General features: G+C 44.2%; 1 protein-coding gene across 2 annotated transcripts; it reads left to right on the top strand.

The window, feature by feature from the left end:
* The first annotated feature begins 2,854 nt into the window (after positions 1-2,854).
* On the top strand, positions 2,855-15,845 carry TWF1 (twinfilin actin binding protein 1). 2 transcript variants are annotated; one of them, XM_053405274.1, is made up of 9 exons: positions 2,855-2,986; positions 5,921-5,998; positions 7,288-7,466; positions 8,995-9,090; positions 10,830-10,934; positions 11,687-11,812; positions 12,971-13,121; positions 13,594-13,715; positions 14,865-15,845. In XM_053405274.1, the coding sequence occupies exons 1-9, from the start codon at positions 2,962-2,964 to the stop codon at positions 15,033-15,035; spliced, it is 1,053 nt and encodes a 350-aa protein (XP_053261249.1). In that variant the 5' UTR covers positions 2,855-2,961; the 3' UTR covers positions 15,036-15,845. The 2 variants fall into 2 exon arrangements, with proteins under 2 accessions (XP_053261249.1, XP_053261250.1); XM_053405275.1 differs by lacking the exon at positions 2,855-2,986 and having other exon boundaries at positions 7,293-7,466.
* The last annotated feature ends 5,650 nt before the right edge of the window (positions 15,846-21,495 follow it).

Below are 21,495 nucleotides of genomic sequence, written 5' to 3'. Positions count from 1 at the left end.
AAGACAAATCTGTTTCTTATAGCACAGCTTTCGTGGGCACTTCATCCGGTGCTTGAGGTGTGATCCTGAACTGCAGGTGAATATATATATGGTTTGGGGTGGGGATTGCATACAATAAGGTCAGAAGGAAAGGTAATGCAAAGAAGTACAGGCACAGATTATTGCTTTATTAACAGTGACTGTTCACACCCATTCTGACACTGGTAAGCTGAACATGTAGGAGATAATGTCTTGGCCACTGACTGGTAGGACCAGTGAGGCTTTACAATGCACCATGGCTGGACCCAGATCAGATTCTGGATCAGCTTAGCCACTCCCTGCCTCCAAAATATCCTGTTTCAGGGTCTTCTGCCAGCTGTTGCCAGTGGGCATCCCTTCAGAAGTCAGAAGAGGATGCTCTGTGCCAGGAAGAAGCCAGTTTAGCTAGCACAGCTGGGCAGAGGGACACCTCAATCTAATTCCACACACTCACAACACAAGGTAGAATTGGATTGCTCTGGGGGTATGATAAAGCTGGATTCTGCCAATTCAAGTTACAAGGGGAAGTACTGAACCTCGTGATGCATTGGAATTCAGTGGATTCGCATTGCAATCTTCCTGTAAAGTTTTGTTCAATGGATGGCCACCTTCAGGTCAGTTACAAAGTGTCCTGGGAGGCTGAGCAGGACCTAATGTCCTCACCCACATGCTCAGGAGTTCATTTGCCTGCTCATTTCCAATGCAACCAGCCAACAATGCGCCACAAGGCAAACAGGCCGTTCTGCATGCAAATGAATAAAAGAACACAAATTTGACATGAGAAACAGCAACACAGAAAAGCCAGTAGAAGAGCATTTTGAATCACGTTGAAATAAATATGTCTTACTCCTAGTAAGTGACTTAAAACGATTGTGGACTGGCAAAAACAAAAAGCCCCTGCAATCCTATACCAAACACTTACCAGGGGGTAAGTCCCATTGAGTTCAACAGGGCTTACTTCTGGGTAAATCTGTAGAGCAACGGTGGGGAATCTCAGCCAAGTGTGGTCCTATAGTACTCTGTTTAGTCCTTTAGTTGGAATCTTCTGCCTGGCCACTGCAAAAGCAGGATGCTAGACTAGATGGGCTGCTGGCTGGATCCATCAAAAGCAAGCTCACGACTCTCACTGAGTTTGTATATACAGTACATACTTAAGGTACATATGTAAGAGGCTTGTTTATTATTATATTTTGGGAATCATTCAAGTTCTTATGTAGTTGCATTGTTTTACACTTTCTGGTTGCCCCGTGATCATATTATAAAGTTATCTTGTTCTATGTTATAAATCAAGCACTGCTTGGAGTTGTTTCTTTTTGTTTTCCAATGCATTTCTCACCAATAAAAAAATTCAGTGTGGCACGAGGAAATTGTTATTTTTACAGTGTGGGCCAGAGAAAAAAGCTTGAGTACCACTGCTGTGGAGAAACTAGCCTCCTGTACAAAAGCAGACCCTCCAAGTGTCCCTATTTTCCAGGGACAATCCTGGACTTACAGAAGGCATCTCAGTTCTGATTTGATCCTGGAATGTCCCACTTTTCCTTAGGACGTCCATTTTCATCAGAGAAATGTTGGAGGATATGGAGTTATGCGATGCCTGAACCAAGGAGATCAGTAACTATGCAACTATTAGAAGACACCTGAAGGCAGCCCTGTGTAGGGCAGTTTCTGAATGTGTAATATTTTATTATGTTGTATATATGTTGAAAGCTGCCCAGAGTGGCTGAGGCAACCCAGTCAGATGGACAGAGTAAAATTATAATTTATTCTTATTATTATTAGTTGTTGTTGTTTGTTGTTGTTGTAGCAGGAACTCTTTTTAAAATAATAATAAGTTTTTTGTCATGGGGGGCTGGCATGGATATACACCCAATGCTTGAGCCCAAAAAATCACCTATATCTGTAATCATTAAAGTCGTGGTCATTCCTAACCCAGGACTCCCCTGCCAGCGCCTGAGGGCCGCAGTCCTGCCACTCACCACCTGGCCCAGGGTGGGGCCTGACAGGCTCCATAAAGGACTGCTGCCTTTGCTGCTGGGCAGAGAGGGCTCCTTTTTTGTTTTTTCAAATTGCTGTTATTTTTTACCTATGTCGTTTTAAACTGTGATATTAATGCTGTATTCTTAGTTTTAATGTGGAAATTGTTTTCCATTTGGTTGTGTATTTTTTTTGATGTGGTTTATTTATTATGATTTTTGTAATCTTGTCATGTTGTAAGCCGCCTTGAGCATGGTTTTTAACTGTGGAAAGGCGGCATACAAATAAAATGATGGTGATGATTGTCTGCTTGAGTTTATTAATCACATTTTACATTTAGTTGGGGGGGGGGAGATGGCGGCACTGTGACTGGTCCGCAACAAACAAACTTCGTGGTGAGTTTCTCCACCTATTTCAAACAACAAAACCCCCACTGGTGATGATTATTATGGAAAAGAACTGGTGATGGAAAAGAACGTGCCTATTTTCATCGGAGAAAAGTTGGAGGAGCTAGGGTTGCCATAATTCAAAAAGTGAATGGGGCGGGGGCAAAGTTGTGGAGCTTTTTAATGCAAAATCTAAAGTTTTCGAGCTACTTTTAGGGAAATCCGCCAAAATCTAGACATCCGACGTGGGTTTCTATACGTCAGCTGGCGGTGCAACTTGCACAGGGACCGGGGGCTGCCGGTTTCCATGGATGGGGCTCCTTTCCAGCCGCTCCGGGGCGCAGGAAGAGCACATGGCGGCGGCGACTCCACCGCTTCCCCGGCGCCTCCAGCCCGAGTCCCGGCGCTGCCGCCTCGCCGGAAGGAGCCTCCGTCGGGGCCCAGGCGAGCTGGGCGCTGAGTGGCGGCGGCGCGTCACGTGCGCGTCCCGGGCCGGTCTGCTGGCTCTCTTTCCCCGGCGCCGCCTCCTGCCTTTGCCCCCGGCCCGAGAGGCGGCGGTTCCCGGCGGCGGCTGCTCGGCGTCATGTCCCACCAGACCGGCATCCAAGGTACCGACCCCCTTCTCGGGCAGCAGCACCCGCGGCTTCCCCCGGCGCCCCTCCCTTGGCGCTGGATCCTTCCCAATGAATGGCTCCCCGCCTCCCCCCCCTCTCTCTGCCCTGCACGGAGATCGGGCCAAACTTCCGGCCTCTGAATGCAAAAGTAACTTGGAAGGAGCCGGTTCTCCCTTTCCACCCTCAACTTCATGGCATCCTAAAGCCGGTTCCGAAAGGGGAAGGGCGGCGGCGGCTCAGCCTCTGAGCGCGCGCAGAGTGCCTTTCACCGTCTCCAGAATTGTAGTGCGGCAAGAGGTCCCGAGGGTCATCTAGCCCAACCCCCAGCACTGCGGGATTCCTACCCAACGTGGGATTCGAACCCGCGACCCTTAGACTACAGACTGAGCCACAGCCGTGATTCACCCTCCACCCACCCACTAGGGGAAGAGGGTCCAAGTCAGTGGGTGTGGATTTCAGACGGTCAAATTTGAGCCCCGGCTTGTGCATGCACACGCTCCCTCTTTTAAGATACCGCATGGGAGCAACTCCTGGGGCCGGTGTTGCTTTGCCCGCCCCCATAAAATATTTGAAGGGACTGCCCTCCCCCATAAGTGGATGGGCATTGCCATTCAAATACGCCGCGTCTTGTGATGTATTACGCAGCCCACCCAATTTATCAGATTTAAGTTGGCATCCCTGGTGCACCTTAGTTTTTTCTAATTGCTTGTTTGCTGCGGACTCAAGTCCAAGGTCCGGGCGACTGAGTCTGATAGTTTGATCCGAATCTAAGGCGGCCTCTTGAGCTAAAAAATCACAAGTCAAAACACACACACACACACACAAGCCATCCTGCAAAGCGGAGTTTTTGCCCAGTGCAACGTGCTCGGTTGCCCCCGGGGCGATGCTGGGGCGAGGGCGCGCGGGCGACGTGAGCAGATGTCCTCTTCCCGTTAAAGCCCGAGGGGCGGAGCAGGCTGCCGCCGGCCTCCTTCGACCTGCACCTGCACGCAGACTTGGCGACTGGCGTTGCAAGAGCCTGCGCTGCAAAGCGAGGAGCGACGGTGCTGCAAAGTTCTTCAACTCTCTCCTGCTTGCTTTGCGCTCCAGAATACCATATACAGTATAGGAATATATCACAGCCTGGTCCAGCGTACAGTATATGCATGCGTCAAACTGGAAGGAAAACCCACTGTGGGACTTAACTTCCCCCTAAGAGGAGCCTGTTGCAAATCCCCTTGAAATCCCGTAATTCCTAACAGGATCAGGGAGTTCCCAGGTGGTGTGGTGAGATCAAAGCATAGCTGGGTGAGGTGGAGTTTGGATGCACAGGCAGAAAAATTCAGCAACTGCTGGTTATTAATTGCTGGGTATTGTCTTGCTGCAGCGTGGAGAGAAGCTTTGCCAGTTAAATTGCTCCTTTTTTAGATAGGAAAATTAAGTAGTGCCAGGGAAAATTACTGCCGTATAAACGTGCAAAAGAGACTAGTTGCATCTTTTGAAAGGCTATTGTGTATCGGTGTTCAGATTAAGATGTGTCATTTGGGCTGCGTGATTAGGATTAGGCATGGTTTTTAATGGGTCTTCTGAAAAATTCCTTCGCTTCTTAGAATTTCCCTCAAAACATTCAAAAGGGGAGGACTTATCCATGCTCAAAGTGGCTTTGTGGAGCTGACACAATTCAGTGCTTTTGCTTTCCTTAGCCTAAGGAGGCAAAAGATCAATTTACAGTGGTTGTATCTCAGTAACATTCACGTGACTCTTTTTGTATGTTAGTTCCTGTAGGAAAATGTTTTTACGTTGCTATGCATGACTCATCTATTGATTGTCATAGCTGGGCAGTTAAAGGCACTATATATATATATATATATATATATATATATATATCCCTAGGAAATTTGAAGTGATGGGTTGTGGCATCAGTAATTGAGACTGTAATCCTAACCCTATTTACCTGGGAATTTACTTCTGAATAGACATGGTTAAGATAGGGTTTGTCAGCTGCAATTCTGTGCTTGCTTACCTAGACACAATCCACAGCACACTAGAGAATAGTAGATAGTGGGGTTTACTTCTGAGTAAGCATGCAAAGGATTGTACTGTAAGTATAATGTTGCATTGTTTGAAGTTCAGATGAACACTTTAAGGCAGATACCGCTTAGTTTGTTGATCAAAAGGATGCTTATTTTTAAAAATGAACAATATATTTTATTGGTTAAACCACTTGGTGTTAAAAATAAATGCAACCTTTTAATTACATGGAGCTTTTCATCAGGAAAGTTAGTTTACTTGCAGGGATCTCTGTCACAAAACCATCCTGGGGATATCGGTAAAAATTGCTCATATTTGTGCAGGTCCCCTTGTGACCTTTGTTGATTTGTCTGTTTGATAGAAAGCATTCACCTGTCACCAATCTTCTGTGGATTGTAGATTTACCAGTGTCCACAGCCAATACGCACACAAAAAATAGGCCAAAAAAAAATCCAAACACATCAGATATTGTGGTTAAAGCTTTAGGCTGAGAGTAACATCATATGAAACAATGTAACTTTGTTGCATGGCAGCAAAAGAAATTTAGTAACACCAAAGCGAATTTAGGTGGCACAATTCCTTGCCTGAACCACTATCTTGATGTACACCTAATGAAGTCCACATTTCTTTGACTTGTATACCACTTTACACTTCAAGAGATCTCCTAAGAGATCTCCATATCTAAGAGATCTCCATATCTCGAGAAAAAAGTCAATATTTATGATAACCCACTCTTCTGCTGATGCCTGTAAAGGTACATAGAACAGCTGAGAGCATTTCCTTTCAAACGTTTGCCAAAAAAAGAGTAATATAGCTGAAGCCCTTACTTTAACATTTCGTAATGTTCAGCTGTGCTCTATTGTACCATTTTGTACAAAGTGAATGGGGTCAATCTTCTTTCCTTTTATATTTTTGCAGCTAGCGGCGAAGTCCAAGAAACCTTTGCTAGAGCCAGAAACGGACAATACAGGTTTTTGAAAATAGTTATTGAAAATGGTAAGTGGTTGCTTTCTTAACCTTTGGTTTTCATTTACAAAGTTTCATTTACAAAGAAGCATCGCTTCCCATCTTGAATATACCATTTCTTGAACCAAGGGCTGCTTGTCAATAAGATTTGCTTAAATGTTCGCCACCTTAATATTAATTTTGTGGTTAAATAAAATCATAAACATAATTAACAGTGTAAACCAATACATGTCTACTCGGAAGCAATTCCCCCTGCGTTCAGTACGGCTTACTCCAAAGTAAGCGAGCATCGGACTTCAGGCTTAGAGTACTTTTTTACAATGGTTCACGTAAGATTCATTGTTCTCTAGTAGGATCTTCCCATCAGAGTCAAGGAAAACCAGCATTGACCAATATCTCCCGGTATACTGGTTGCTTTGGGTTGTATCCAGTGCAAGTTCTACTCAGAGTAGATCCACTGAAATTAAGGACCACCTTAATTAAGGACCACTTACTCCTCTTACCTGAAAGAGGAGGGTCTGTAGCTTAGTGGTAGTCATCTGCTCTGCATGAATAAGATCTCAGGTTCAGGCCTGCCCCCCCAATATCTCTAGGTCCAAGGCTGGGAAAGAGCCCTACCTGAAATTCTGCAGAACTGCTCAGGTCAATACCACATAATAAATAATCTATAGCCATATTAATAATAATAAGAAGAAATTTCATTTATACCCCACCCTCCCCGGCCAGAGCCGGGCTCACGGCAGCTAACACCAGTAAGATTACAGTAAAAACATAATAGGAAAAAAAACAACCAATTTAAAATACAGGTTAAAATGCAATTTAAAATATTATTGAGACCTTATAGGCCTGTGTTTTCCTCAGCTGTCAATCTGAAGTTTGTTTCTTTGATGGGTAACCCTGGTTCAGAATTTAAAGTGCTTCCATGATTATGATTATTGTAATTATTTTTAAAAGTTTTATAATATATCTCCAAGGATAAATGCTCGATTTCTTCTTCAATCCCTTGTATCAGTTCTCAATTTCTAAATGCAAAATTGCATTTCAAATATCCCTTTTTAAAAAAATGATGAATATTCATATGTATTAGAGAAATATACAATCTTGGCCTTCTGTCTTTAGACACCTAACATTCCAGAGTAATTTTTTATGAAAAGATTAAACTTCTGGCTTCCTACCATTCTGTTAATCGAGTGAATTACTCTTTGTACTACTTCTTTACCCTCTTGTACTTAAGCATTGACTTAGTGTACATTCAGCAGATTTCAAAACAAAGTACAGTATCAGTTTTTGCCTGCCATGTACCAACTCTATCTTCACAGAACAGCTGACTGTGGGATCAGCAAGACAAGCTGTTGGATCCTGGGAAGCCGATTATGATTCCTTTGTTCTCCCACTCCTTGAAGAAAAGCAGCCATGTTATATTCTTTATAGATTAGATTCTCAAAATGCCCAAGGATATGAGTGGATCTTTATTGCATGGTCACCAGACCATTCTCCTGTAAGTAATGGAATGAAATATCAAGTGACTTTTAAACACAAGTTGAACTTCCAAGCCATGATTGACTGGTTTTTTGTTTTGTTTTTAAGCAAACTATTGATTTCCTTTTAACCCAGGGGTGGGCAACTTAAAAAACCCAACTGGTATCAAAGGTCATCCAGCAACGTTGACCAAACTCTGTACAGCCGTACCTTGGTTTGCAAACAAATCGGCTCCTGAACGTCGCAAACCTGGAAATGACTGTTCTGGTTTGTGAACTATTTTTGGAAGCCGAATGTCTGACGGGGCTTCCGCAGCTTCTGATTAGCTGCAGGAACTTCCTGCAGCCAATCAGAAGCCGCAATTTGGTTTTCAAACATTGAAGTTGAATGGACTTCCGGAACAGATTCTGTTCAACTTCCAAAGTACGACTATATTATATTAATACAGAGCTGGGCAATGTGTGCCCCTCCAGATATTGTTAGACTTCCATCTCCCATCAGCCCCAGCCAGTATGATAAATGGTTAGAGATGATGAGAGTTGTAGCCTGGCAACATCTGTAACAGTTATTTGCTCTCACAACAAGTGTTTGAGCCTCTCCTTCCCCTACACACACACGTAGCTCCATAGTGCTCTCTCACATGGCTGTGGGCAGTATGGAAATACTTTAACCATATGGATGAAGCCAGACTTACGAGTCCTGGTTAAGAGACAACCAATTAGGTTGGAGAACACAGTTGATCCCTTGAACGTGATTGTAGCAGCCGCAACTCTTGCAGTGGAATAACATCCCGGTACCAAGCTACAGGGAACCAGGCAGAGGGCCTTCTCGGTAGTGGCACCAAACCTGTGGAACACCCTCCCACCAAATGTCAAAGAGAACAACAACTATCAGACTTTTAGAAGACATCTGAAGGCAGCCCTGTTTAGGGAAGCTTTTAATGTTTGATGCATTACTGTATTTTAATATTTTGTTGGAAGCCGCCCAGAGTGGCTGGGGAAGCCCAGCCAGATGGGTAGGGTATAAATAATACATCATCATCATCATCATCATCATCATCATCATCATCATTAGCATGACTTCTTCTATGCCACTATGTGGGGCTGCTGTATTGGGCTAGTGGTTGAAGGAATGAGATCTTAAAGCACAACAAATACATTTAGGGGATGAAGCTGGTAACATTTGCTGTTTAGTTCCTCCAGTGATACAGGGTTCGGTGCTCATAGAGTTTTTACGAGCAGTAAGATGGCCAGTACTTCGGTCACAAATGGTGAACTGAGCTTGTTGGTGAAGGTTCACTGGGTTTTACCCAGAGCCAACTTAGCTGTGTCTGCAGTGCACTGGCAGGCAGTAGTTCTTCAGGGTTTCAGGTGGAGCAGTCCCAGCTATACCTGGAGATGCCAGGGATTGAATCTACATGAGCTGTGGCTGTAGCTTGTCATAGCAGAAAGCAAGGCCCAATGGTTTTAGGCCTTTGAGGAGTCACTTTTGTCTGTAACATCCATTTATCTGGCTTCCAAGGCAAAAACTCAATCTTCTCTTGGCAGGTTCGTCAGAAAATGTTGTATGCAGCTACCCGGGCAACCCTGAAGAAAGAATTCGGAGGTGGGCATATTAAAGACGAAGTGTTTGGAACCAACAAGGTGCGTATTCTGCAGAGGGATTTGCTTCTGAGCAACACCTTGGAAGCAACATCTCTTCCATTTCTATGTGGCAACTGAAGTCCACTAAGTCCTGTGCAGGCGTTATAGGCCCCTTGTTGGTTTAACAAGGGAGTAAGAAGCAGGGCTGTGCTGCAGAACTCTGCTCTCAGCATCATGCGCCCTCCTGACATAGATCATAGAATTGTAGCATTGGAGGGGACCCTGAGGATCATCCAGTCCAACCCACTGCGATGCAGGAATATGCAGCTGCCCCATACTGGGATTGAACCTGCAACCTTGGCGTTATCAGCACCATGCTCTAGCCAACTGAGCTATCGGTGTGTGCAGCATGGACGTCCATCAGGAAGGGGTCTTTGCATCTCTAGCTGTACATACAGCTGGTTGCACCAAAGCCTCCTCCTTACAGATGTCTGTGCTGCATGCATGGACATCAGGAAAATAGTCTGTTGTGTTGGGACCTCACCGTAACAGTGCCACTCCTATGTTCACCACAGGATAGCTTTAAAAGAGCATTAGATAAATTCATGGAGATCAAAGTTATCAATAGCCATGATGACTATGTTCTGCCTCCACGGTCAGATGCATTATGTGTCGGAATGCCAGTTTCTGGGAACCGCAGGTGGGCAAAATGCTGCTCCACTCAGGTCCAGCCTTTAAGCTTCCTGCGGGTATCTGGTTGCCCACTGTGAAAACAGGATGATGATAGAATAAGAATAAGAATAAATTTATACCCCACCCTCTCTGGCCAGGGCTGGGCTTAGGGCGGCTAACACCGAATATAAATTCCAATAAAACGTAATAGGAAAAAAACCCCAGTTAATTAAAATACGGCTTAAAACACATCTTAAAATGTAGCCTCATTTTAGTAGTAGCCCATAAATCAAGACCATAAAGGGAGGAAACATCAGATATTCACCCGAGCCAGCTATCCATGATGGTCCTACATGGGCCAGTAAAAAAGGCAAGGGAAAATGTATATACCAAATCCCATACAAGGGGTCAGAGTGAGACCAAGCTGAAGGCCAGGCGGAACAGCTCCGTCTTGAAGGCCCTGCAGAAAGATGTCAAATCCCACAGGGCCCTGGTGTCTTGTGACAGAGCATTCCACCAAGTCAGGGCCTGTGCTGAAAAGGCCCTGGCCTTAGTTGAAACCAATCTAACCTCCTTGAGGCTCAGGACCTGCAAAGTGTTGTTATTTTTGGACCTTAAAGTCCTCTGTGGGGCACACCAGGAGAGGCGGTCCCATAGGTACAAGGGTCCTAGGCCGCATAGGGCTTTAAAGGTCAAAACCAGCACCTTGAACCTGACCCTGTACTCCACCGGGAGCCAGTGCAGCTGGTAAAGCACTGGATGAATGTGATCCCATGGCGAGGACCCCATAAGGAGTCTCGTCACGGCATTCTGCATCCCCTGGAGTTTCTGGGTCAGCTTCAAGGGCAGCCCCACGTACAGTGAGTTACAATAATCAAGCCTGGAGGTGACCGTCGCATGGATCACTGTGGCCAGATCAGGGCGAGAAAGGTAAGGGAGTAACTGTTGCACTCAGTGGGTCCTTGGTCTAATCCAGCAGGTTTATCCCACATTCTTAACACGGGAGCCAAAAGGCCCACATAGCACTGTCATAAAGCTGTTCTTATAGTCAGAAGATCCCAAGTTGGGAAGCTTCAGAGGAGAATTTGGAAACTTGGGGGAAACGGCTGGGTTTTTTGTGTTCGCAGGAAGATGTTTCGCTGAACGGTTACCGAAAGTACTTGGTAACTCAGTCCTCGCCTGCCCCTCTGACCGCAGCCGAAGAAGAACTTCGACAGATCAAGATTAACGAGGTATTGCACTTAGGCTTGGGAGCCAGGCATTTCTACAAGGCTGAAGGAAAGACAGAAGTAGGCCAAATTGTGAAATAGCTTCCGAGAGCCTACCAGGGTGGGTGGGGGCTGCTTCTCGTCCTAATTACCTTGTGCATAAACATCAGCACAAATAATGAATCTCCCAGGTTTGGTTTTGAATATCTGTGACTGTTTATGCTTTGAGGGGAAGAATTTCTTCCAAGACCCGCTATAAAACAGTAGCCACGAGCACTAATTTCAGGAATTAAAATTTGCCACACTATCTCCTGCATACATTCGTTTAGTTGGTGAAGAAAGCAAAATGAGGATCTTACAGTAGCCCTGAAATCTCTCCTCCAAAAGTTTTTTTAAAAAATGTTTTTTCTGGTGTCTACCAGCCCATCCACTTATTATTCCACATAAATTATTTGCATTGAAACAAATCCCCTATTTTTCTGTCTGACTCTCACACAGAAAGAGAGACAAACTTTCCACTCTCCTGTGTGAGCCCTATTTGGCACGCTGCCGTTTCCTTTTTGTGAAGAAAACCCTCTTAAAGACTCATTAAGAAATAAAGGTTTTGTTGAGTACGGAACAGTTTAAAGTTCAAGATTTGAAATTCTACCACGAGGATCCTCCTCCTCTTTTGCATATGAATTTTCCAAATGGCTCTACTTTGTGTGGAGCACAAACAGGATTCTCTAAGCTGTCACCTTTTTCAAGCTGCTTTGCTCTCTTGTTTTTCTTTTCAGGTACAAACTGACGTCAGTGTTGACACTAAGCACCAGACTCTTCAAGGTGTAGCATTCCCTATAGCTAAAGAAGCCCTTCAGGCACTGGAAAAACTGAAAAACAAGCAGCTTAACTATGTGCAATTGGTGAGTAAGCAGTTTCATCCTTTGAAGGTAATCCTGAACGTTACGAGCGTAGTTTTCTCATTGTTGTTTGTGGAAATAGAAAAGGGACTCTGTTTTTTAAAATTCCACATCTTATTACAAGCCGGATTTCTTATTACAAGTCTGGGTGGTGAACAGTTTGCCTCAATGGGCCAGATCCTTATCAGGATCAAATTTCGCCAGTGAGTGTCATTTTGCCATCACATGATTGACAGGTGGGCGGGGCTGCCCACCTGCCACAATTCCTCTTTGTGGGATTCCCGCTTCGGAATCACATCGTGAGACCTATTGTCAACTCAATGCTGGCACTTTGGGAAGATCTGAGCATCGGACTAGCAAATTGCTTCTCTCCTCCCTCCCCTGGAAATGGAGGGGGAGGGGAAACAAGGCTGGAGTTTGCAAGTGACAGTGGGGAGCGGGGCTCTTCCATTTTGCTGCTTTTCCATGCAAAATGTAGTTTTATTTCTCTCCTCCGCACCGTGTGACAGGGGTGAGAGAAAAAGCTGCATTTTGAAAGCAAAAGCAGTAAAGCAGAGAAGCCCCACTGCAGTGGTACCTCAGGTTAAGTACTTAATTCGTTCCAGAGGTCCATACTTAACCTGAAACTGTTCTTAACCTGAAGCACCACTTTAGCTAATGGGGCCTCCTGCTGCTGCTGCTGCGCCGCCGGAGCATGATTTCTGTTCTCATCCTGAAGCAAAGTTCTTAACCTGAAGCACTATTTCTGGGTTAGCGGAGTCTGTAACCTGTAGCGTATTTAACCTGAGGTACCACTGTATTGCTGTCACTTGTAAACATCCACACCAAGCAGGTTCAGCCTCTCTTTTCATCAGCTGATTGGGAGGGGGAAGGTGGGCAATCCTGCTTAGTGCTGAGTTCAGCTGTGCAATAAAGCTCTCCCTTCTCATCTGCTGAAGCGAGGGGTAGAATACTGCCTAGCTGTGGATTCCAAAAGTGCTATTTGAAGCATCCCCCCCCCCTATTCTTTCAGTGAAGGAGTAGGTGGGTTGCTTCAGAGAATTGTTGGACCAAGATCGGCCCACAAGATTTCCCCCACTCCTGCTCTAGTGGTATTTTGCTTGAATCAGAACGGCTTTTGCTACGTGTCTTAATTCCAACCAATATTATGTGTGCTAACAGCAAATTGATATGAAAAATGAAACGATCGAATTGGCTAGTACACTCCCAACGGAGCTGAAGGACTTGCCGAAAAGAATTCCGAAGGACTCGGCGCGGTACCATTTTTTCCTCTACAAACATTCCCACGAAGGAGACTACTTGGAATCAATAGGTATGCAGGTATTTCTGCGTATGAACTTGATTAGGTCTTAATAGCAGCAGGATTGATTTAGGGGTTTTTTCTGGCTTAGTATCCCCCCCCCCACACAGTGTTACCTACTTAGTTTGTTCTGGAGGTCCGTTCTTTACCTGAAGCTGTTCTTAAGCTGAAGCACCACTTTAGCTAATGGGGCCTCCTGCTGCTGCCATGCCGCTGCACAATTTCTGTTCTCATCCTGAAGCAAAGTTCTTAACCCGAGGTAGTATTTCTGGGTTAGCAGAGTCTGTAACCTGAAGCGTATGTAACCCAAGGTACCTCTCTCTCTCTCTCTCTCTGTGTGTGTGTATATATATATATATATGTATGTATGTATATATGGTCTTCCAGTCTTAGAAAGGAAGTGCTTAATCATTCAACCTTTGCAACACGTCTTATTAAAGCATTATATTTGGAATAATCTCTCACCACTTGAAACATTCTGCAGTTTTTATCTACTCCATGCCGGGCTATATGTGCAGTATACGAGAACGGATGCTCTACTCTAGCTGCAAGAGTCCTCTACTAGAAATTGTAGAAAGACAACTGTGGATGCAGATCATCAGAAAGGTAAGGGGGGTTGCGTAATTTTTGTGCTGCGCCATTCCACAGATGTATGCTTGTTCTTCTCATTTATTTTTACCTGAGAGATGGATGGTACAGACAGTGCTGAGCGCTGTTGCAAAAAGACTGTGCATGTAAAGAAGTGCAGGGGTTTGGAACGCAAATTTGGATGGCCTGCCAAATCTTGGGTTCCCCCATTTTTGGCATACCATTTCACCAGCAGGCTGGGCCTGCTCAGCTGCCAGTGAGCTGCCATCACTATGATGCAAGGCGATCCATTTTTCCTATGGATAACTAGGTGCACCTATGTCCATTGGTTTCATTAGGCTTAGGTGTACCTAATCCTGCAGAGGATTGGACTGCATATTTTTTAATATTATTCTTTCTATTCTCTGTTAGCCAAGTTTAACCAATATAAAGTAACCACTAGTTAACTCTGATCCACCAATAGATGGTTCTGCATGCTATTTCATACAGCGCCATCAGAGTGCGTGGTGCTTTATAGCCATGCAGGAAAAAAAATTGATTATATTTTATTAAATTTCAACATTTTAAACATATACAGTGAAAAAACACACATTTGTATTTTCTCTCATTTTTGTTGACTTCCCACGGAGTTGTTGTTTCTCTACTTCTGCTGCACCCTATCTTCTATCTATCAAATAATAACCATAATACAGTGGTACCTCAGGTTAAGTACTTAATTCGCTCCGGAGGTCCTTTGTTAACCTGAAGCACCACTTTAGCTAATGGGGCCTCCTCCGGCAGCTGCGCTGCCGGAGCACGATTTCTGTTCTCATCCTGAAGCAAAGTTCTTAACCTGAAGCACTATTTCTGGATTAGCAGAGTCTGTAACCTGAAACGTATGTAACCTGAAGCGTATGTAACCCGAGGTACCACTGGATTATAATCTAAGTACTTTGGTTGCTCATAGCTCAAATCCTGCTTGCCCGTTCATCATACTATAATATTTCTTTAAATAGTCTGGAAAAAGCAACCATTCTTCATAAAACACTCAGCCATGCAAAGATGTTACACTGATGGCGACTCTCATGTGTTTCTTTGGATGAGAGTCATAAGGCGTATGAAACTGTCGGCAGTGCAGGAACCAAATCCTTCGCATTTATCCTTCTGCTTCTTCTCCAAATCACTTAGATTGAAATCGGCGATGGGGAAGAGTTAACTGCCGACTTCCTTTATGAAGAAGTTCATCCCAAGCAACATGCACACAAGCAGAGTTTTGCTAAGCCGAAAGGACCCGCAGGCAAAAGGGGAATCCGAAGGCTGATCAGGGGCCCGGCAGAAGCCGAAACACCTACTGACTAAATGCAGCGCCGGGAACAGAAGCGTTACGGTGGGGGTTAGGGAACCCACCCTAGCCTTTAGAAATGAACTGAAAGCATTCCACACCCCTCTTTTTCCAGGAGAATAAGGTGACCTGTGATTTTTCGCTGCACTTGAGACGCCACCTTAGATGTTACAAGGTCCACAGCCTGTGGTTGTAATGAATTGGGTTAAACTAAAACTAGAAGCTTGTATAAGGTTAATTCTAATATGAATTAATATCATAGCCTTACAGTTCAACACTACTCTATATGTAACATATATAGGTCTGAAGTCAGTTTAGTGACAACATAAAATGGATCATTAGCTAGATATTGAATTTTTCTCTCTCGCATTATCTACTTTTTAGGGGGCTGCTGCTTTAGAATAAAAATTGGCAGGACTGGGCCCTGTTTTTCTCCATTGTACTTCCCCTGTCCTTCTACAAACTAACAGTGCAATATTTTATTCCACTGTTTTCATACCATGATCCTAAACATTTATTTGGAAGCAAATTCCATGGAGATCCATGGGCCTTTATTCCAACTAGATGTTTAAGATCTGGCTGCCGCAAGACTGAAACCTGACTCATTTGATACAGGGACCCCAAATTATATTCTTTGTAGCCTTCTAACAATACATTTCTGGTCTTCTGAGAGAATAACACTATTATTTTTTACATAAATCATGTTTGGCAATAAAGTTAAGCACTACATGTTTGAAAAATGTGATTCTGTAAGCAACACCAAGTGCTATGAAATAAGAGTTTTCACCATCCAAATCATTCTGATCTAATTAAATTATGAAAACTGCTGTGATGTGATTGACTCTCAGTTCTGGCCCGGTTCATGAGCAAACCATTAAGCGTATCCTCATGTGTTTCTTGTATCTAAGTAAAGATGTTCTCCAGGCAGCAGGTATGAAATAATAAAATGGTTGTAGTTTGAGACAAACTAATATGTTTAGGTTGAGGAAGCAAGCTTTTCCCAGCTGATTTAATGCAATCGGATTAAGCAAAAACTATCTGTTTCTGTTGAACAACAGCCACAGCTGATGCAAACCATGAACAACTGCTTCCCAGTAAGTGAACAGTTAAAGTACACATATGGTCACCATCCCAGCTTTCTACGTTAAATAATCTGTGCTTCTTACTGAGGTCCCCAAATGTTTATCTCCTAGCCATTTTTAGCAGTTTGTTTTGGAAGTAAATTCTATTGAATTCACTAGGGCTTTATGTAACCGACATTCCCTGCCTTAGTTGGTCTTTCTTAACCTTCAGATCACTAAACTGCTTCCATGGCTTTTTGTCTCTCCCTCCCAGTATAAATGGTAGGCGAGAGCTTGTTTTAAAGGAAACAATTTGTTTAAATTTAAAAGGTTGCTGAAAAGAAAGCGTTTCACCTTTCCATGGAACTTTCGCAGATCACTGTTAATCACAAACGTTTGGCTCTCTTGTAATGTCAGCATATTAATGCCGCTCTACTGTGATCATGGCTAAACACTTCCTTACTGGAATAACAAAAGGACTGAGTTGTAAGCTAATTTGGATGGCAACCTGCCATCACTGCTGTAGATCAAGAATGGTGCTGCTGAGGTATCCCTGACCTATAGCCAAGAATGGTATCCCTGACCTAAAGCCAAGCTGTATGGGGCTGAAGGGCGTTGGAATCCAATGAAATCTAGAGGACCACAGATTCCCCATCCCTGCTGTAGGTTGTTCCAGGTTCAGTGCAGGAATAGCCCACCAGATGTTGGGACTCCCAACTCCTACCAGCCCCAGCCAACCTGGCCAATAGTGAGAGATGATGGGAACTGTACTCCAGCAACACATGGAGCATGCCATGTTGGTTACTCCCTGAAATGAAGACACTGCATTTTACTTCGGTTCTGCTAGGCGAATAGTTCCCTCTTTACAGTAGCAGCATAGCTTGCTTCTTCCAAAACGCTCCAATAAATTTGAACCCAGGGGAGCTGGTGGAAGGACTTCAGAACTTCACCTCCTGTCCTAAAATGGCATTGGCTGGAACAATGAGATTGCGGCTATGCTCTTTCGGCAACATGGAACTGCCGCTAATGAAAAACGGCATAGGTTCCTTGGTTTAAAACAGAATGGGAAAACCCCCGAAATGTGCCTTCTATTGCATATTTTAACACATGCATTACTAGACAGTTTTGCATAGTGAATTGCTGCAGATTAAGCAGACATATTTTAAATGCATAACTATTGCTAATCTTTTCCATGGAACAAATGGTGTACAAAGGCGATGATTTGTAACTGAGTGTCCCACATCGAACCCTAATACTTTTGTCTTTTGCAGCCCATGACAAATAGCACATTGTTCTTAGTTCTTATCTTCTCAAGATAAGCAGGCGTTGGCATTCGTGCACCAAGAAAACTGCTGTAGAAGGGTAATTCAAGGAATCTAAGAGGCTGTTTTAGCAGGAGCATGGAGTGCATGAAATGTGGCTGCAGTTAACCATTAGGGATACGTTGTTCTGAAAATAGCCAAGTGTCTTATCACTGGGGTGGGTCAGACTGCAAAGGGCAGGGCCAGGTGACTGCACGATATGATAGGGGTCGGGTGAGGGCCTTTCCTCTTTCCTGTCACTGTGACAGTGGAACAAAGAGAACTGCTTTCCAAGCACAACATTTCAGTGGATCCTGACTACTGAAAAGGATCATGTCTTTGCCCTCGCCCCAAAAATCCACACCAGCGCCACTTCATGCAGGACTTCTGTCAGGTCTAAATGGGCCCAGATTCCCCACTGCTGTGCTACCTCTTGTGACGTGTGTTCTAGGCTAGTCCAGTGATGAAAAAAACTCACCTTCCTCTCTGGCCCCAAATACATTATTATCATTTATTAAACTTGTATACCACCCTTCATCTGTAGATCCCAGGGCAGTGCACAGCACAGAAATACAAGACAAAAATACACAACAAGAACAAGAAAAAAACAAAACAATAACTCCCCGATCTTCCCTCCCCCAAGCATATTTAAAAGGATAGAGGATGTTAGTTGGCCAAAGACCTGGATAAAAAGGAATGTTTCTGCCTGGCATCTAAAGGTGTATAACGAAGGCACCAGGCAAACCTCCTTGGGGAGATAATTCCACAAACAGGAAGCCACTGCAGAGAAGGCCAGTTCTTGTGTTGCCACCCGCTGGACCTCTTGTGAAGGAGGCACATGAAGAAGGGCCTCAGAAGATGATCTCAGGGTCCAGGTAGGTTCATATGGAGAGTGTCGTTCCTTGAGGTCTTGCAGTTCTGTTTATGAGGCTTCTGCTCTTCTCTGTGCTGTTCTCCACTGCCTGCATGTATTTACAAAGGCACAATAAGTGCATCATTTCACCCACTGCAATGTTGAGTTTCTGCCCTGTAATTCCTGATGTATCTTCAGAAGTGGGGTTATAGGCAGACACATCATCATGCTATAATCAATGAGTCGCCAGACCAAAATAAAATCTAGGAAAGCATGCCAGGGATGAAATTTATTCTACACTGATCAACCCTGAGTGTCTGTTAATTAAATATTAACATACTAGGAGATGGGCAGTGAATATCTTAGAAAAAAATTGCAAAATAATTCATGGAAGAAACTTGCTTTGAAAAACAGATATATGCAGTTAGACTAATGTACTGAATAAACTGATTTTGATTATAGGTACTTATGTTCATCTTTTAGATGTTATCTTCTGGCTGAATAAATGAATTCTTTCATCACCTACTTTAAATTTATAAAGGCTCTCGAGTCATTGTCTCATGAATATACTGTATCTCAAAGTCATCATATGCATTAAGTAGAAACAAGAACTGGAAAAGAAAATACAGGAACTGAAAAGGAAAATAGAATGTCTATGGTGCCTTTGGTGTCTTCCATCTTAGAAAAGGGTAGCAGTGTTGTTTGACAGCACAAAATGGTTGTTTGATAGTCCAAGTTGATGTGCCATCATAAGCAGGATTGATTGTCTAGCACTCTTCAGAAGGCACAATGGTGCAAAAAAGAAGGAAAAAAAGAGGGCAATTCACATACTCTATGGTTATCTTTGTATGCCTATGTGGCTTTATGCTGACAAAAATACAATGGCGGAACAGGTTCAGAGTTTCATGGTTCCCATGAGGACTGCAAAATATACTTCTTGAAAAAGATTGGCTTTGGCTTCATGAGCCAACAGAGCCATTTAGGTCACAGCTGGAGCACATAATTTGGCAAGGAGCTTAGCACTTCCTGAATATTAGCATAGCCTTTTCAAAAACATCTTTGAGACCATGAATTTGGTATAGCCTGCACGCTTGCAAGCCTGGTAAAAATCCCCGAACCAGAAGCACAGGTATATACAAATCTGGATTGTTCATAGCAGACATGTATCATTGCCACTTCCTCCACTTAACAAGGTTGGCAAAGGCTCAAGCACATTTGTGCAGCTTACAAAATGGATTTTTCACCTGGCACGGGATGCCGAGTGTGTTGGACCATGCAGTCCTAGCTCTCGCTAAACTGTTGCTCTAGGCACCCCTGTTTCACTTGCTTTTATATGGCTTGAGCTACGCGAATGGCAGCCTCATTAGCTGCTGCTTTTTTCCACAGGAGAACAGCTTAGAGATCTACTTGCTGGTGCTACAGGCAGCTTTTGCTTATTCTGTTTCATCTCACCAAGTTTGCTTTGCTCCCTTTTAAAGTCAGACTGCAATTGCCATTGGTAGAACTGATAAAAACGGCCTCGTTTCTGCATCTGGCACAAATCGGAATAAGTTGCCCAATTAAAATCATCAGCAATTGTTTTTATATAGTTTGAAAGTGGGGACGGGGAAGCGACAGTACCATCCCAGCATCAAGCTGTTTGACCATCCCAGCTGTTCATTTTTATTATTATTAGTTGCTTGCATGTGTTAGCTATTATTTCAGAAATCAATTACAGAAGCAGCAAGTACCGTATTTTTCGCTCTATAAGACGCACCAGACCACAAGATGCACCTAGTTTTTGGAGGAGGAAAACAAGGAAAAAAAATTGAATCTCAGAAGCCAGAACAGTAAGAGGGATCGCTGCACAGTGAAAGCAGCAATCCCTCTTGCTGTTCTGGCTTCTGGGATAGCTGCGCAGCCTGCATTCGCTCCATAAGATGCACACACATTTCCCCTTACTTTTTAGGAGGGAAAAAGTGAGTCTTATAGATCAAAAAATACGGTATACCCAATTCCTCTGATTCCATTTACTTTTGATTAGGCACACTGGCAAGTCTGGAAGATGGGCTCCAGCAGCTATAGTTTTCAAGAGGGGAAAAAAAATCAAGATTGACAAGTCGGCTGAAGACAACTTTCTTAAGCAGTTTTAGTCAAATAGATGCCAACAGGAAACCAGGAAACTGCTAGCGTGGATTTGCACGTAATAGTGCAGCTCTTGCACCTTCTTGTTATTGGAGTGTCACACACGAGCTTAGAACAAGGTGGATCAGAAAGCTGCTCATACAGAAAGATTTCAGAATTGTAGCAGAGATGCTTAAGGAATGTATCAACACCTGGATTTCTGCTAGAAGGAGCCAAACCTACAGTGGTGTTCTCCAAGCTGCAGGCAGGCAGAATTGAGGGTGATAAGTTTGCTAGGACAACAGCATACACATAAGGCTGTCAAAAAGGTGTCCCTCTTGTACAGTCCAAGATCCATGACAAAGTAACCGGGCCTCAAAATAACATTCCCTTTTTAAAGAAGTCTATGAAATTGTAAGCAACGGCACAGGAACACAAATGTAAAATTTGCATCTAAGTCCATTTGCCCCCTTATCAGGTGGGCGGCTTTGCAGGCAAGCCCTGGAAAACCGGCCTATCACAGGCCAGATCGTATCCCTGCCAAATGGACCAATGGCAGTAGGTGTTAATGGGCGTTCCCCTGGGCATGGGACCAACCGACCAATCATGGCCCTTTGTGCTGTGCTCAGGGGAAGTTTAAATGTCTGGCTGGTGGGGCCTTTCAGCCTTTCTCTTGCCGCACCGGTCCTCCCACCCTCCCTCCCTCCCTCAGATTAGGGTTTTTCAGGGATGGTTTGACCTTGCTATGGACAATATCAGTAGCCTAATTTTCAAGGGCCGGGCAGGAATTTCCCCCACTTAGCTAATTGGCATCACCATTTGGGTTTTCGCCTACCTCACAGGAAGTGTCACAACTTCAAAAGGCGGATAGGCATTGGGTAAACCTAGTATTGTTTGGAGGGGAGGCTGTAGCCTAATTCTCCACAGGTAAGGGTATCCTGTTAAAAGGATCCAGAAGGAAGAGCTCCTGCCCGATGCCCAGGCGGGGGCGAAGATCATACCACTCCTCCAACGGGAACTGCTTGGGGGATACCCTGATTTGACCTAGGTCCTAGGGCACCCCCCCCCAGCTTCACCCTTAGAAACACTCCCAGCGAGTGGGAGTGACGTGCAGTTGCTTATCCCAATGCCTATGGACAAACCTCACATCTGTAACCAA

This window comes from Podarcis raffonei, chromosome 10 (genome assembly GCF_027172205.1).
Source record: "Podarcis raffonei isolate rPodRaf1 chromosome 10, rPodRaf1.pri, whole genome shotgun sequence".
In the NCBI taxonomy this organism is placed as follows: Eukaryota; Metazoa; Chordata; class Lepidosauria; order Squamata; family Lacertidae; genus Podarcis; species Podarcis raffonei.
Note: the sequence above shows the minus strand (reverse complement) of the source record. Positions and strands in the feature narration are given on the sequence as shown.